The sequence below is a fragment of the Bombus vancouverensis genome, unplaced genomic scaffold (genome assembly GCF_051014615.1).
Source record: "Bombus vancouverensis nearcticus unplaced genomic scaffold, iyBomVanc1_principal scaffold0045, whole genome shotgun sequence".
Lineage (NCBI taxonomy): Eukaryota > Metazoa > Arthropoda > Insecta > Hymenoptera > Apidae > Bombus > Bombus vancouverensis.
The window spans coordinates 207,997-224,331 of record NW_027468936.1 but is presented as its reverse complement, the minus strand read 5'-3'; the positions used below and the strand labels follow the sequence as shown (position 1 = coordinate 224,331).

Sequence of the window (16,335 nt, the reverse complement as noted above, 5' to 3'; positions counted from 1 at the left end):
TAGATGATCCTCACTACCGCAAATGAAGCATCGTTTCTTCATTGCATCTACAGATTGACTGGGCTTCCCGTTCTTCTGGGTTTTAGCCGGCTTCACAATCGACTTTGCTCTGCGACTCTTCTGCTCTTCGTACATCACTAACCTCTTCCTCAACTCTTTGATTGACGTAGCGCCGTACAATATAGCCTTATTGTTCTCGTCGTCTATTATTCCATCCGCTATGTATTCCACCTTTGCTTCCTCCTCTATGTCCACATGGTTGGCTATTTCGAGCATGCGGTACATGTAAGCCAAACATGCTTCATCACTCTCCTTTTTTGTTTCTCCAAGTTTCTGATGTACTTGCCTACTGTTGACTTTCCTCGAAAATTCTTTCACTAGCCCCCTCTTCAACTCATGCCAAGTCCTGGCATGACACTCGAAGCTCGCAAATATTTTCGCTGATCCCTTCAGCAGCTTCCTCGCGTAGACTGCCTTCTGCCCATCCGACCACATGCACGTATCAGCGACTTCCTCGAACGACTCGAACCATCGTTCGACATTTTCACCTTTGTCGCCACTAAACGACTCTAATGCATCTTCGACGTCTCTAAAACTCAGTGTCGAACCAACACATGCCCTTCGACAATATTCATCACGGTCCTGATACACCCTTCGCGTATCTCTCTTGTATCCTCTTGCGTTTTTCTTGTCATCTTCATCCTCACTTTCGTCGTCGCTTTCTTCTTCCGACGATATGTCGTTACCATCCATGGCCGCTTGTAGCCGTGCGCATAATTCTACTTTTCTTCCCGTCGTTTTTAAACCCAAACTAGCGAGGCGCTCCTTCAACTCCTTCGTATTCATTTTCTCAACATCTTCATCTTCGTTACAATCACGCGCAGCTCTCTGTACGTTTCCTAAATCTCGTTGACCGATTAGCTCTTCACCGCCCGTCGATCCCTTAGAATACGATTGTCCAGCCCTACATGCCCGATTCAGCCTTGCAATAAGCACTGACCTCGCACCAGATATAGGGAGTTTCATTCGCGCGAGCTTACTCCTCAGCTCCTCCAGCGTCAAATCCTCTTCACCCGACAATCGTTCGTCTTCAACGTTTGCCATTTTATTCTATTCTTTTCTACTTCCGCACAAATAGCTCCGTTAAATCGTATCGTTTCTCTGTCTTATTCAATCCCGGACGAGCCCCCACTTGTAATATCGGAATATATTAATAATGGATTGAAAATACAGATATTAGTTAGACAGAGAAACGATGTTTGATTAACAGGAATACTAAATGCAACGCTCGTATTTACAACAAATAACTTGACAACTATTTGGTAACTCTCTCTCTCTCTCTCTCTCTCTCTCTCACTAGCAACTCTAACACTCGACAACACTCGCAACTCAATTCTAACGACTCTATGCTTCGACGTCTCGATCAACTCTGATTCTCGCAACACGCACACTTTTCGATTCGCCTTGGAGAGCGAAACCGTCCTTCTTCTAACGCGTTTTTAAAACGCGATGGCGCTATCACTTTCTAAAAGCGTCGTCTTTACATTTCCGATGGCCACGGGCACATCCGACTGCCAGATATACAATGTATTATAAGAGTATCATTACCATACTTTTCATGAAAAGAGCAATTTTTCTTGATAACTATACTCTGTAACATAGATTGAAGTCGCTGATTTGATCCCTCTGATATCGTTGTCTTATGAGAGTCTCGCCTGGTCTTGATTGGTTCTGTTGACTCTTATCGTTGTGAAAAATGGATTCGTTGTGTACCTTTTTTGTATAGAGAATTATTTTGTGGTAGAATATAATGTTGTAATATTTGTGGTCTTTACTTTACTAATTTTGTCACTGAGCCGCTCTTTGGTTCGTTGAGCGATTCATATTCCGCATATATTCCGTACTTGCTTCGCTTGGTACTTTTATAATTTTCGCAGTTACAATAAAAAATTTAATTCTTAACAGATTAAAGATTTAACCTCTTGCTTTATAGTGTACAATAATTTTTTTTTTTTCGTATAGGTTATGTGATCCATAGTTTGAGTAAGTAGTACATATATATATATATATATTTCCTCCCACTGCGATGATCGCACTATATTTTTCCACGTCTCTATTCTATTCTCTGGATGATCTGAATTCTCGAGCAGTAGAGTGACAATTGATCTGTACAATTGATCGATTTCTTTTTACTACAGACATGCAAGAAATTCCGTCTTGGAGAGCGATGTTGCGAGTTCGAATGCCTGGACCATCTAAAGAACATTACCGGAACTGGTAAAGTTTATGTCGTTGATGGTAATAATTCCTCCACGACTCAGCAACAAAAGCTACTCTGGGTGATGAGCTTAATGGTGCTGTTGCGGCTATTTTAATTTTTCAACAGGGATCCAGATGGCGCCGTTGACGAAATTCTTTCATTATAAACGTCAACGATCAACATCAGCCATCAGGGAACGAAGAAGGTACGCTGTAACGTGTCTGAGTAATTATACCTCGAGGAGTACATACAGTTATGTAATGAAGATTCGTATGTGAGTGTTTGTTTTCTTATTTCTTTTCCCTTTGTTTCATTTGAATGGATTTTTGTACTCAAAGAGCGAGGTAAGATTACGTCAGATACGTTTTTACATATGCTAAAAAAATGGAAAATGATGACGATGAATCAATGACACGTAGAAAATTATAATCTATTGTATTGCTGTTATCTAATGGTGTTGTAGTTGACTGTATGGTGGATGTATCTAATGGTGTTGTAGTTGATTGTATGTTGTTCAATATTGCTATGAAACTCTTCTGATTCATTGTCACTTATACGAAGGATGGAAGTATACGAAATTGATAAAATTATTAATAATATTTACGAAGAGAAAGTAAACTGTTGGATATATGACAAAATAATTCTATTTTAAATGAGAGACTGGTCAGCGTGGTTATTTTGTTTACAAAATCAAACGAATTTAATGAATGTAATGGTAAGGAAGTAACTATAAGTGGCTGTTAAACTATTTTTATGCTTGAAAAGTAATTCGCAAAGTAATGTAAAGCAGTACTACTGAGTTGTACATAACCTCTTTCAGAATTTGTTCTTAACCTCTTGCTTCATAACTTCCTTAATTATACTCTTCAAACTTATTGACTACTTCGATGTTGTTACGAACAGAAACTGATAAAATATTAATCTTAAATATAGATTGAAATGAAAGCTTGTCACGTAAATATATATATATATATATATATATATATATATATATATATATATATATATATATATATATGTACTACTTACTCAAACTATGGATCACATAACCTATACGAAAAAAAAAAAAATTATTGTACACTATAAAGCAAGAGGTTAAATCTTTAATCTGTTAAGAATTAAATTTTTTATTGTAACTGCGAAAATTATAAAAGTACCAAGCGAAGCAAGTACGGAATATATGCGGAATATGAATCGCTCAACGAACCAAAGAGCGGCTCAGTGACAAAATTAGTAAAGTAAAGACCACAAATATTACAACATTATATTCTACCACAAAATAATTCTCTATACAAAAAAGGTACACAACGAATCGATTTTTCACAACGATAAGAGTCAACACAACCAATCAAGACCAGGCGAGACTCTCATAAGACAACGATATCAGAGGGATCAAATCAGCGACTTCAATCTATGTTACAGAGTATAGTTATCAAGAAAAATTGCTCTTTTCATGAAAAGTATGGTAATGATACTCTTATAATACATTGTATATCTGGCAGTCGGATGTGCCCGTGGCCATCGGAAATGTAAAGACGACGCTTTTAGAAAGTGATAGCGCCATCGCGTTTTAAAAACGCGTTAGAAGAAGGACGGTTTCGCTCTCCAAGGCGAATCGAAAAGTGTGCGTGTTGCGAGAATCAGAGTTGATCGAGACGTCGAAGCATAGAGTCGTTAGAATTGAGTTGCGAGTGTTGTCGAGTGTTAGAGTTGCTAGTGAGAGAGAGAGAGAGAGAGAGAGAGAGAGTTACCAAATAGTTGTCAAGTTATTTGTTGTAAATACGAGCGTTGCATTTAGTTTTCCTGTTAATCAAACATCGTTTCTCTGTCTAACTAATATCTGTATTTTCAATCCATTATTAATAAATTATAATTAATCGGACAAAATTACACCTTTAATATATTCCGATATTACATTATCGCGATGTAATATTTATCATGCTTATTTTGTACGTAAAACGAATCGTTGGAATATTCCCGAAGCTAACGAAGCATTTCCCAAAAGTTAAACCGAAGAAATTAACGCGAATAGTTAAGTGAAATTTTTCCATTAACTTGCTGACCAACCGGCAAATAAAAAATCATAAAAATTGTTTCAATGTGTTGAGGTCACGCATAACTTCTTTTTTCATTGACGATTACCAAACAGGTAAAATTTCGAAATTGTACGAAGGCCACGTGACCAGATCGTATTGGAATTTGAAGTGCATGGAAAAAGACAACTCGAAGTACAAATCTTGAGATGTACTACTCGAAGTACAAACGTGAACTAATGGATGAAGAAAAGCAATTAACGCCAAACATCCGAACAGCATCTTGGAGCCCGTCATTGTTCTGAAATAAAAGAAGTGACGAATTAAAAAGACGCAGGACTAATAATAATAAAGGAAACTTAGTTCGTATTATAAATTGAATTTACATCAGAAAAGAAGCACGATCACGCGAAACAGATCGTAGAAATGACAAATATCATCGATATACGTTTCAGTGTAATTTCACTTTTGAAAATTATTTAGTTTAATACGATCGTATTCATCGCTCTGAAACTTTCATTGTGCTGCAATTTGTGCTGCGTCTTTTTAATTTCTCTATCTTTCTGTGTTTTCGGAAAAATTACTTGAAAGATTAAGAATTGCTTGCCTTATTTTATTTTCGATTAGTTAGGGTTTGATTATTCCAGGTAAGGTTTATTATTTATAACAGGTTTTATCACTTGTTTATTATTTAGGAGTTTGTTATTTTAGGATTAGTACCTTTTAGGATTTCTTATCCTTCGAGTTTCTGTTTCAGATATCTAGGTCTATTTCAAGATGTTTTATTACATTAGGATTATTTATTCGATTAAGATAATTTAAGAGTTTCACAATATACAAAGAAATAATCGCGTGAAATTTAGATTTATGCTTTAAACGTATTAAACACGCGGTAATTTCAATGTCTATAGCCTCGAACGTGTTCTGATTAGTTGTGTCATTGTCTGTGACATTGAAATCACAAAAATCCATTGCAAGTGTGCTGTCATGCAATGTGGATGTAATTGGGTTTTTGGGTATTTCCTGTATCATCTGATTTGTACAGTACTATTTTAACGCAAGGACAGGAAACTTATTATATATTTCCCGTCCATTATTTGAATCGTTGTGAAGTGTAACGAATTATATTCGATTCGAGGAGATGTTAATGAATTACCCATTTCATATGTAATTACATGGAAATAAAAATCATTGCAAAAATAATTGATCTAATGACAACGGAATTTCCAATATTTTTTTGTTTCGTCACGTCTTTTTCATAATATATCTTTTATAGGTACGTGATTTATTAATCGTTCGAATGGAAATAATTATTCGTATAATATTCAAATGATTCTAGCCATAAAATAAATTAAAACGATACCTGTCAATGATATGCAATCTGCGTATGACGTCAACCTCGATCTATGCTTATACAAGAAATTTTATCAATCAATGACTAGATATACAATAATCAAATATTATAAAATTTCCTGAAAACCTTTAGGTGTTAATATTAAGGTGTTAATATCTTTAATATTTGCAAGTTATTGTTTAGCGCTAATTAGTTAGAATGTAACAAGTGGTGTACCAGAATTGAGATAATTAAGCCACACGAACAATCTTATTTAGATCTTTCTAATTTTTTAATTCTCTTTTGCTCTAATACTTCGTAAAATTAATCTTCATTAGCTACTACACTTCATAGAATAACAAGAGATAATTTTTCTTATATAACGTTTCATTCATAAAATCTATCATTAAAGTACATCTTCATAAAAATATCATTCCATACTAACGGTATATTTGGTGTCATACGAGATAACAGTTACCAGTGATGACATATGTAACTTTATAAAGATATCTCGTTTTATTATATATTAAAAGAATGTACTCATTGCTGCTATATTTCAGATGAAAAAAAGGAGGCAAGGATTTTACAGTAAAATCGTTCGTTTACAACTGATTCATTTACATTTCATGATAATACTGTGCATTCTGAATATGCTATGATTTGGTTTAAAATAATAAATAGTCCATTCTTGCATACTATTGCTCCAGCTTTACTTGTATTTTCGATATTGGTATAAATAGAAAGACAATTAATGTCGTTCGAGTCTATTTTCGGATCATTTATATTACGTTTAATCCATATAGTTATTATATGAGACATAGTATCGTAAAATTTGGAAGAATAAAACGTTCGTACAGGATGTACATTTTATAAGAACTCCAACAAATCTGCGTGTGCACCTAAAATACAAACTGATAGTGATTGTTCATAAGTTTATATACATTATCTAATGTCAATCGAAGGTATCAATTCTTTTTCTCCATAAGAGTACTTTTTCATTTATATGTGTTCAAAAATACATGTGCTCAACCGTGAAGCATATGTCACCTACAACGAAAAAGAGTTTTCCTATACTTAATATTTCCTTTATATACCTATGAAAGTCTATTCTTCGCGTAGTATGAAATTATGAATAAATCTGGAATATTGTTCAATCTGAAAAGAAAAATAACTTATTGACATCATTCATTGATACGAGATTCAGAATGTTTGTTTTGTCTTGCAGAGAAAGAAGGCAGCCCTTTCTTTTAATGTGAAATAGAAAGCGAAAATTTGAAAACAGATTTTTTGGAAATTTACTTGCAAATATCGTTTTCAATATCGTGATTTTCTTCCCAATGGTACTGTACTTTCAAATTTTCCAGTATCCCTCTAAAAACAAAAAGTCGAACCTCGTTATTATTAACGTAGGCATTACAAGGAAGAGAAGTATTAGAAAGCAGCTCCTTTTTATTATGGATTTCTTTATAATCATGTAAATAAGAAATTCCGGAAATTTTTTCCTCAAGAATTTAATTCTTGTGTTTTGATTGATAATTATTACACTGCATACTAACTTTTCGCATACTGTTCGCGTCTAACAATTTCCTAATAATAACTACTTCAAAATTACATATGTTCTTGCACGAATTCAAAAGTACGTATGATACAATTACAATTGATTCTAAAATAATAATTATTTAAAGATATTAAGATACTAATTAAACGTTTCACTATATTTCAAAATCTGGAACAACAAATTTTTATTTATAAAAAATGAAACTGTGTTTATATATTCTTTGTCATGATGCTATTTCTTATTACCATGTCGACATTTTTTAAAATTCATTTTGTTATCTCTACGCAATATGAAAATTCATATACTGCTTAATATTTTTTACATATTATCCATCCACCGCATGATATCTCCTGAAAAATCAAAATATTAATGTTATATTATTACAATGCTTCTTAAATTTCAATTTTTGACAAATTTGAAATCCAATATATTTTGCACAATTGTTATTTATCAAAAAATTCTAAGTTAGTAACTTTCTTTTCAAATGGCAAATAACATATACTTTGACTTACCTGTAAGTTTTTGTTCCTAATCATCATTTCCTCTTATAGAACATCATTATTGTTCTTATAATTACTACCGGTGTCATAGATATTGTAGTGGCTACAACTGAATTAATAGAAAATGATAAATAACTGTGTATAACAATGACACATAACTTTTACTTACATATCAGTCGATAAGGGATTACTGTGATATCCTGTTGATGTTTCTTAAGGCACTTGATTAGGTGTGATACGGTATCATTCCTTATGGTATACTGTAGATAAGTATTTTAGAAAATAACAAGAATAAATCTAAATTATTCAGAGGTTCCAGTTTCGGCTTAGACATAAATACAGGACCATTTGCAAAGAAGAAAGGGTGCGTTTCTACAGCCTCGTTATAGTAACCATGAATACCAATCTCTGAATTACTGGTTACTAAACATAAATATCCTATAAAATTTAATATATTTCTTTAATTTTTAATACATACATGAGTTAGTAGTTCTAAATTATGAATCATCCTACCTGTGATATTACACTTTTCCTTATAATATCATCACTCAAGTGAACAACATTAAGATCATGTAAACCATGTCATCCTATCTTACTGTGAAGATACTTAGTTATGTTATCTAACATTATAAAAATATCATCAAATTCAAGTCCTTTTATTCACATCACATGGCCACGACGATCTGGTTCTTCGTTATATAATGTTCTAAAATTTGTCGTACATATAGGATGTATAAACCGTGATATCAAGGTATCAGTTCTTCCTTCCCAAGGGACAGTTTCATTAAAATTCTGATAGAATTAAAAATTAATTATTAATATTCTAACAATCATATATGTTAAATACATTATAGTCAACGATATATACCTGAGCGAATGTAGGGGTGATTCCTTGATAATTATAAATGTCATCAGCCCACATCATTGTGCCACTTCTTTGTACTCCAGCCTCTAGATTAACAGCCTAAACAAACATACAAAATTTTATAGAAGCTGTACAAAATATAGTATATATGCGCAATATTGAAGCGTTCAAGGGGATATAAAGGTAATGTACATCACATACACGTGTACTCTCATGCAACAAAATACAATTAGATTTAATAGTATAAGCTCTTTTATTCATCATAATAGATTGGAAATTTAAGTGTCTTACGAGGGTGAGTAAAAAGTTACCCGCTCTGTCGGTGTAGAATTTATTTTAAGCAATTGTCAAAAAAGACATACATCATTTTTTGACATAATCACTCAATTTCTGTATACACTTTGTCCATTTGCTGAAGGACCTTCGTATTTTCTCGTTAAAAAATGTTTTGGGCTGAGCTGCGAACCACGAATGCATCGTCGTCTTCACCTTTTCATCAGCTTTTTCGGCATCCATCTCGCACAAACTTTTTAAAACCCAAATCTGTCGTGCACTATTGCATAAGCAGAGCCGTGGCTGATTTGCAAATGATTTGCCACATTATCCAGTGTCACTCGTCTATTCCATAGATAGCACGTTCAATGTTGTCATCGTGGATGTGGACGGGCGTCCAGCTGTTTTTTCATAACACTTGTGCGATCTTCTTTGAACTTTTGTGCCCATTCAAACACACTTCGTGACAAAACACTTTCTCCATAATGTGCATTAAATCTTTGATAAATATAGGCATCAAACATAACCTCCGACCACAAGAAACGAATCACAGCATCCTGCACTGTTTTCCTGCAAATCACCATTGCAAAGCGCCATTACTCGCGCAACGGTCACAAACGAATTGACGTAACACAATGAAACCTACGCAGCAGCACTGAACAGATATTGACGTCATACGAAGAGTGCAGATGGATCAATACGGTCGACAGAAGTTTTAACTATCTGGAGTGCGGATAAATTTTTACCGAGAGTCGTATAGGAATCTATAATCTGTAAGTACACCTTTGGCTGAATGGAAATTTCTCTTACATATAGTCAAAAATGCAGAAACAGTGTATTGAATTGGAAAGTGATAAAAAATAAGTGAAGTTTCGAGGTTGCATGTGCTTGCATGAGTACACAGGACGTTTTTAGCGAATAAAAAATAATTTTGAAAGACACGAGACTTATCTTGTATTTTATGTACTCTCTGTGTCCGAATTTCCAGAAGCTCTCTATCTTATGAAGTGTTTTAGATTAGCCGGAAAATTTTGTATGTACATACAAGAAGTATACGATCTAAGTGGAATATTCCATTATTCTCTTGATACAACAGAAACGAAATTTACAGAACTTCTCAGAAAGTTGGTTTATTATTACCAAATTAATAGAATTAATATACGTTTATCATCTTTACATACCTAAGTCGTGGAGGTTTATCGTGCGTAAAAAATTAGTGTCGTTTCAAAGTTACATTTCGTACATTTTAAGCCTATAATTTGTAACGTACAAAACAATGTAAATTTGAGCTGTTTCTTATCTCCACAATAAGAAAATCCAACTTTACGTTTTTTACACAATGATATTTATGGAACAGTAATATCATATTATTGCATCGCTTGGAGAATGAAGTCAAGGTACGATGTGACCCTAGTGTAAACGCTGGGATACCCAGCTGTGCCGCACTTATAAGCATAAGACACAATACCTATTAAATACGAGGTTCATTCATGTTGTATGAGCAGTGGTCCGCCGCGGTCAGCCTGAAAGGATCGTTAAATTTTTAATCAAAGATACTGAAATATATCGATCGAATTGTATTGAAATTATACTTATATACAGTAATAATCTTCTATTGATTTGTGTATTGAAATACTCCAATTTATAATGTACATGTTATATGTATTTTGAGCAAAACTAAGATTAGAAGGAAATTAGATTAAATACCATAATGAGGTGTGAGAAGTGGGCAAGACTATTAAATTGTGTTTATCTATTATTTCTAATGTTTAAGACGTCGATTTGATGTTAATTCGAATTGACGTGTCTTCAGATACCGTATAGTTTGTAGTAACTCTGTAACTTAATTACCGTACAAGAATCCTCTCCACCCTGAGCATGTTCGGCGCATATTATACCATCAGTGATATCAGGTGCATTAGGAAATTTGGGATAAGCTATTTTGCATTCGGCGTTCTTAATCACTGGCATTTGTACTTCCATTAATGCATTACGTCGTGGTCGTCCTACGAAGAAAATAAGAAAGATATTTAAGACTGGAACTGTTTAATTTTATTATAAAATTGATATCACTTACTATATCTTAACGCTCCCCATCCAGCAACAAGGGGGTTATAGCCGACGAAGTTGCTCTTTCGTAGGGGCTCTTTCGTACAAATGGGATATACGTACCCTGAAAAATAAAAAAATAAATGAAAATGCAGAAAACGAATGACCAAAAGTATGAGAAAGAATTGTACACGCTTTATGACACAATATATGTGTACAGTAAGAAATTTCAGGATATGATACTTCATTAATACTCAATAGCATATATATATTTGAGGACTTACTCGAAAATGGCACCTCCTCCACCAATCTAAGAATGGCAATATTATGATTGTGTATGTTTTCTATTCCATCCATATGTACACAATGTGCTGCGGTCAAAACATGCCTAGCCGTTATCAGGGAACCTCCGTACTTCCATAGTGGTTTGTCTGGGTTTCGGGGATTATGAAAACTTAATGCAGCGATCCATGGCCAAGCGCCTAAAATGCAATAGTCATAGTTGTGAATATACATAATTTTTTCTCACATAATGAGTAACAACGATTATTATCTATTTGATATTCGATCATACAGCAGACGATAAGTACATACGTACAAATACTCTGAAATAGAGATTTGATAAAGACAGAAATTAAATTTTTATTCCAGTGGAATACAAATTATTAAATAATTCTATATAATTTCTATTTGAACTATACTGAACTATAAAGTTCAAACGTGTAATTTCTGCCCTAACAGTTTTTGATCTCTATCTATATTATTACTCCTATATCAATTTTTTATTTCAAGCAAAAAGATACTCTTCCTAACATGGAGTAGAAGAAAGAAATAATTCAAGTTAATAAGTAAAGTTACTACCGATAAAATCATAGCATTATTATTTAGTCTAATTGAAATGTACATTGATGTGCTGTTTAATGCCTTTAAAGTTCATTCTTTGCAGTAAATGGCTTATTATTAATCGGAAAGAAAGACATAAAACGTACCAAGTTCAGCTGGTTTACCATCGACCACCCTGGTATGAGAGACGTTGCTAAAACCACAGTATGGTGGTCGCCAAGCCTTATACTTATACACAGTTTTTATTAAAATTTCTCTCTTCTCTTTGTTTGGATCGTCCGGACAGCAAACGATCGTAACATTGCCCTGGTATCTGCACACTGATCGTCTATAAAAATCGGTGGCTGTACGGTACTGTATCTGCCATATTTCTTGCAGAGGTTTACATTTTCTGTAGTCAAGGCACCTGCCTTCTTGATTGTCCGGTGTGGTACATTCTGGATCAAACAATTTTAAAACATTTATACAGTTCAAAGATGCGTAAGAAAGCGACACCGATTACTCAACTTTCGAAGTAAAAAGCCGATCAAGTCCACCGGATTGCCCTACAGACACGTATTAATCCGTAAGAGTTAGTCATCATGTTGATAATAATTATCTAAAGAAACTTTTCACGTGAAAATATAAAATTTTAATTGATTAGATATTGTGTTAGCCATACTTAAGAAAGAAAATGAAAATGAATGAAATGAAAGAAAAGGACTACCTTCAACCTCATTTTTTAAATAAACACTTTGTCAGTTTTGCGGTAAATAAATTCTTAGGAATTCAGGACAGTTTTTAGTGAATCATTTTGTTTCGACCGTTCGCGGAGAGACGCGATCGCGAGATAGCACGTCAACGAGAGTTGTAAGTTCCCGTTACGATTAAATAATCGACGCCACGAACTGATCGATCCCCTTATTTCGATTATGATAATAAGGGTAGTTCAATGAAATTCCACAGAATTAACACAAATAAATTAATGTTTATTTCAACAACTTATTAACTAGAAAGATATAAAAGGAACAAAAAAAATGTAACTGCGTTTTGGTTGATAAGTAATGCGCGACATACCACATGTGTTGACGGTTCGACTTCTCGAAAAGTTCTGAACGCCTTTCGATTTTTTTCGTTTTTTCTGGAAGGCGACCCCCACTACGTTCGGATCACGCCACATTCTTTTACTGCGAGGTAAAATACGGGCCACGAGTCGACGTTTCTGGAAGTCGCCCTGCTTAATGAACCACGCGCTTGCCGCTACAATGTTTGTTTGCCGGGCAGACGCGACGATCCGTCTGCGACATTATAGTGCCGCGATCGATAGTTAAGAATATGACCTATGGTAAGCCGCATGGCGTAACATTCTCCCCCCGTTGAGAGGGTACCGATCAAACTAGCGAGGTGTGGTTGAAGTTCCCATCTTATTTCGTCTCGGTGGCTAGTTGTTCGGGTTTCTCGAGATCGGGTTGAATTGGCAGTGGGACAAGCCTTTTGACGCCCCGATCCAAAATGCTCTTTGCCGTCTGAACTGTAGCTGTCCGGATGACACCATCGGCGCCTGGATGAACCTTGATAACTCGGCCCAGAGGCCAATGCATGGAGGGAACGTTGTCCTCTCTGAGGATGACGATTGTGCCCTTTTGGATGCTGTGTCCACCCTTGCTCCATTTATTGCGGTTGGTTAGCTCGTTCAAATACTCCTTATGCCAGCGGTTCCAAAAATGTTGTTTAAGCTGTTGGATATGCTGCCATTTGGAGAGTCGGTTCGATGGAATGTCTCTGAAATCTCGATCACGTAAGCACATTAATGAATCGCCAATGAGGAAATGTCCGGGAGTGAGGGCTAGGAAATCATTTGGATCGGTGGAGATAGGAGTTAGCGGGCGGGAATTGAGGACTGCTTCTATTTCTATGATAAGAGTATTACGGTGTTAAGCTCATATGTTTCTGTTTCTCCACTCGCGCTGCGCCATAATATCCTTTGATATTTCCGATCCTCTGGTCGTACGAGGAATTGCCGATACATTTTCTCGATGTCGCCAGTGAGTACGTACTGATGAGCGCGGAATCTAATTAATATACAAAATAAATTGTGAATTGATTCGAGAATATAGGATTTCCCCATTTTCATGATTATCGTGATTTTTGTATAAATATATTTTTTAAGATACTAATAATTGGGTACTTATAAATTAGTATTATCAATTATTTTGCATTTATAATTCCGCCTCTAGTATAAGTGTTAATTGAAAACTAACTTTATGTTTCAAAAAGTACTAGCAAAGTCGTTGAGTAACAAGCCACTGATGCTAACACAAATAGCATTGTCGTAATTAAATATTTCTAAATATTCATTTTTCATTTTGAACCTGTAGAAACAATTTATTATATATACTATTAGCTAAGAAATTGCATATTTAATTAAGTCGAAATATAAAACTTAGTTATTTTGATAATTTAGAAAATAAAAAACTGACAAACGTTTCAATTTAATTTATGGTTGGAACAAAAGACAGTTATTTTTCATTAATTGAAATATTGCAATGCAGAGTACTTTCCTAAATACGGCGAGAGTATTCCTGATGGTGAAACGAGCGTTGCTTCATCGAACGCAGCTAAAGAAAACAACATCTATGTAGTTGGTGGTACGATGCCTGAAATAGAGGGCGATAAATTGTACAATACCTGTACTATTTGGGGTCCCGATGGAACTTTGATAGCAAGACACCGAAAGGTAAGTAATATATTCCTTTATGGCTTTGAATTTGAAAATATCGGGGTGAAGAAAGTGACTCTATCTAGGAATAATTTAGGAATATACATATGTACATACGTATACTATAACCAATTCTATAATTTACGGTTTATAAAATACGTTATGATACGGGAAACGCCCATTTTTGTTGTAATGTGTTTGTTGTTGTATAAATTTTTCACATACTTAAAATATTATTATACTTATTTTTTCTCCTTTTTAAACATTATTAAATGATAAGATTTTTTAATAAAAGAAAGTGATAAAAACGCTGTCAGTTATTAAATAAAAAATAATTAAAGTTTAGGAGTTGGTAACTTTGATATTAAATTACAAAAGTTGCAGCAATATAATTAGCGACCACATTTTTATGTTATTAGGTACATCTATTCGACATCGACATTCCTAATAAGATTACTTTTCGAGAGAGTGATTCACTCAGTCCTGGTAACTCCCTAACGACGTTCGATGTGAAGGGCTGCAAAATAGGTATTGGCATTTGCTATGATATTAGATTCGAGGAAATGGCACGCATTTATCGGAACAAAGGTACAGTAACTTAATCGATCAATACTTAACTAGCAAAAAATTAAATATCTTTCTTAAATATATTCTATATAAAATTAATATAATCTGTAACTCTGTATAAAAAGAAGCTTAATTTAAAAAACCAGTATATTTGCTGAAAATGAAACAAATAAAAGAATTAAAAGCACAATAAGAGGACTGTCCTCGCATATTCAGAAATGATGGAATGTGAACCGTGCAACTACGAAGTTATTTCCTGCTTCTCTGGGTTAGGTTGCCAAATGCTGATATATCCAGCGGCATTCAATATGACCACTGGACCACTGCACTGGTCATTACTTCAGCGTTTCAGAGCGAATGATAATCAATTATACGTTGCCTGCATATCACCGGCTCGTGTTCCTTAAGCAAGTTACGTCGCATGGGGACATACACAGTTGACCAATCCCTGAGGAAAGATTCTTTACGATTTGGAAACTCAAGAGAATATGGCAGTCACCGATATCGGTAATTTACAGCTTAAAATTAAAAGCGAGAGATCCATGATGTAATTAATTTTTAGTCTCGTTAATTTATCGATTTAGCCATCTTCCTTTGTATTTGTTGAATTTATTAGTAAGCATTACTTATTATTTCGTATGTTTCTTTTTTCTATCAGATCTAAAAGTTGTTGAGGAAGTAAGGGCTCGGATACCTACATTTTCTCAGAGACGTACAGATTTGTACGACACTGTCTGTAAGAAGGAGTAACTCTACACTAAAACAGAAAATGTTTTTTTATAATATTTCTACTACGATATCCTTTTTTTGTGAATTATTACTAATTTCTTATCATTTGTACTAAATGAATGACTCAATTAAGAAAACTAAAACGTTATAAATAATAATCTGTATATCTTGTGTATCAACATGTAATTGGATATTATAATAATATAGGAATGCTATAATAATATAGGATAATAATATAGGAGAATAATAATATACAAAAAAATACATGCTTTTAAACACCTTTAATATCGATCACATAAATTGTTATAATTCACAATGATTACGCATACATAAAAGACCCCTTGATAGTAAAATTTACGATCAAAAGGCAATTACGTATCGTTTAACAACATTTAATTTATAACACCTTTTAAACATTTAGACAGATTAACACATAACACTTCTTATATATAAACATCAATTCGAAGTTATCAGCTTGGAGAAATTGGTCGATTAATACCTGTAGATTGTCTGTCTCGATGAAAGAATTAAAGAGAGCAAAAACATGATAATGCCGCTAATATAATATTCCTTCTTTCTTGTATCTGTCTGCCTCTCAGGTCGTTTTACTAATTACAATAAGTAATT

The 16,335-nt window shown here is 34.1% G+C and overlaps 2 protein-coding genes across 2 annotated transcripts; one reads left to right on the top strand and one right to left on the bottom strand.

Annotated features, from left to right (window-relative positions):
- Positions 1-6,311: 6,311 nt before the first annotated feature.
- On the bottom strand, positions 6,312-11,962 carry LOC143304661 (venom serine protease Bi-VSP-like). Its single transcript, XM_076627174.1, has 9 exons — positions 11,861-11,962; positions 11,156-11,353; positions 10,900-10,995; positions 10,674-10,828; positions 10,291-10,345; positions 8,553-8,648; positions 8,198-8,476; positions 7,697-8,122; positions 6,312-7,534 (listed from the first exon to the last, which is right to left on the bottom strand). Exons 2-5 carry the CDS (start codon positions 11,226-11,228, stop codon positions 10,307-10,309), a joined length of 363 nt encoding a protein of 120 aa, XP_076483289.1. The 5' UTR covers positions 11,229-11,353; positions 11,861-11,962; the 3' UTR covers positions 6,312-7,534; positions 7,697-8,122; positions 8,198-8,476; positions 8,553-8,648; positions 10,291-10,306.
- Positions 9,439-15,887, top strand: LOC143304659 (omega-amidase NIT2-A-like). Its single transcript, XM_076627167.1, has 5 exons — positions 9,439-9,595; positions 14,246-14,430; positions 14,832-15,000; positions 15,253-15,486; positions 15,638-15,887. Exons 2-4 carry the CDS (start codon positions 14,347-14,349, stop codon positions 15,384-15,386), a joined length of 387 nt encoding a protein of 128 aa, XP_076483282.1. The 5' UTR covers positions 9,439-9,595; positions 14,246-14,346; the 3' UTR covers positions 15,387-15,486; positions 15,638-15,887.
- Positions 15,888-16,335: the final 448 nt, after the last annotated feature.

Bases quoted from the DNA above. Each gene is read 5' to 3' on its own strand.
- LOC143304661 (XM_076627174.1), bottom strand. From the start codon at position 11,228: ATGGATGGAATAGAAAACATACACAATCATAATATTGCCATTCTTAGA. The intron at 10,996-11,155 runs GTAAGTCCTCAA...TTTATTTTTCAG, and splicing joins GGAGGAGGTGCCATTTTCGA to GGTACGTATATCCCATTTGT. The intron at 10,346-10,673 runs GTAATTAAGTTA...CGATCCTTTCAG, and splicing joins GTGGAGAGGATTCTTGTACG to GCTGACCGCGGCGGACCACT.
- LOC143304659 (XM_076627167.1), top strand. From the start codon at position 14,347: ATGCCTGAAATAGAGGGCGATAAATTGTACAATACCTGTACTATTTGG. The intron at 14,431-14,831 runs GTAAGTAATATA...TTATGTTATTAG, and splicing joins TGATAGCAAGACACCGAAAG to GTACATCTATTCGACATCGA. The intron at 15,001-15,252 runs GTACAGTAACTT...TCTCTGGGTTAG, and splicing joins ACGCATTTATCGGAACAAAG to GTTGCCAAATGCTGATATAT.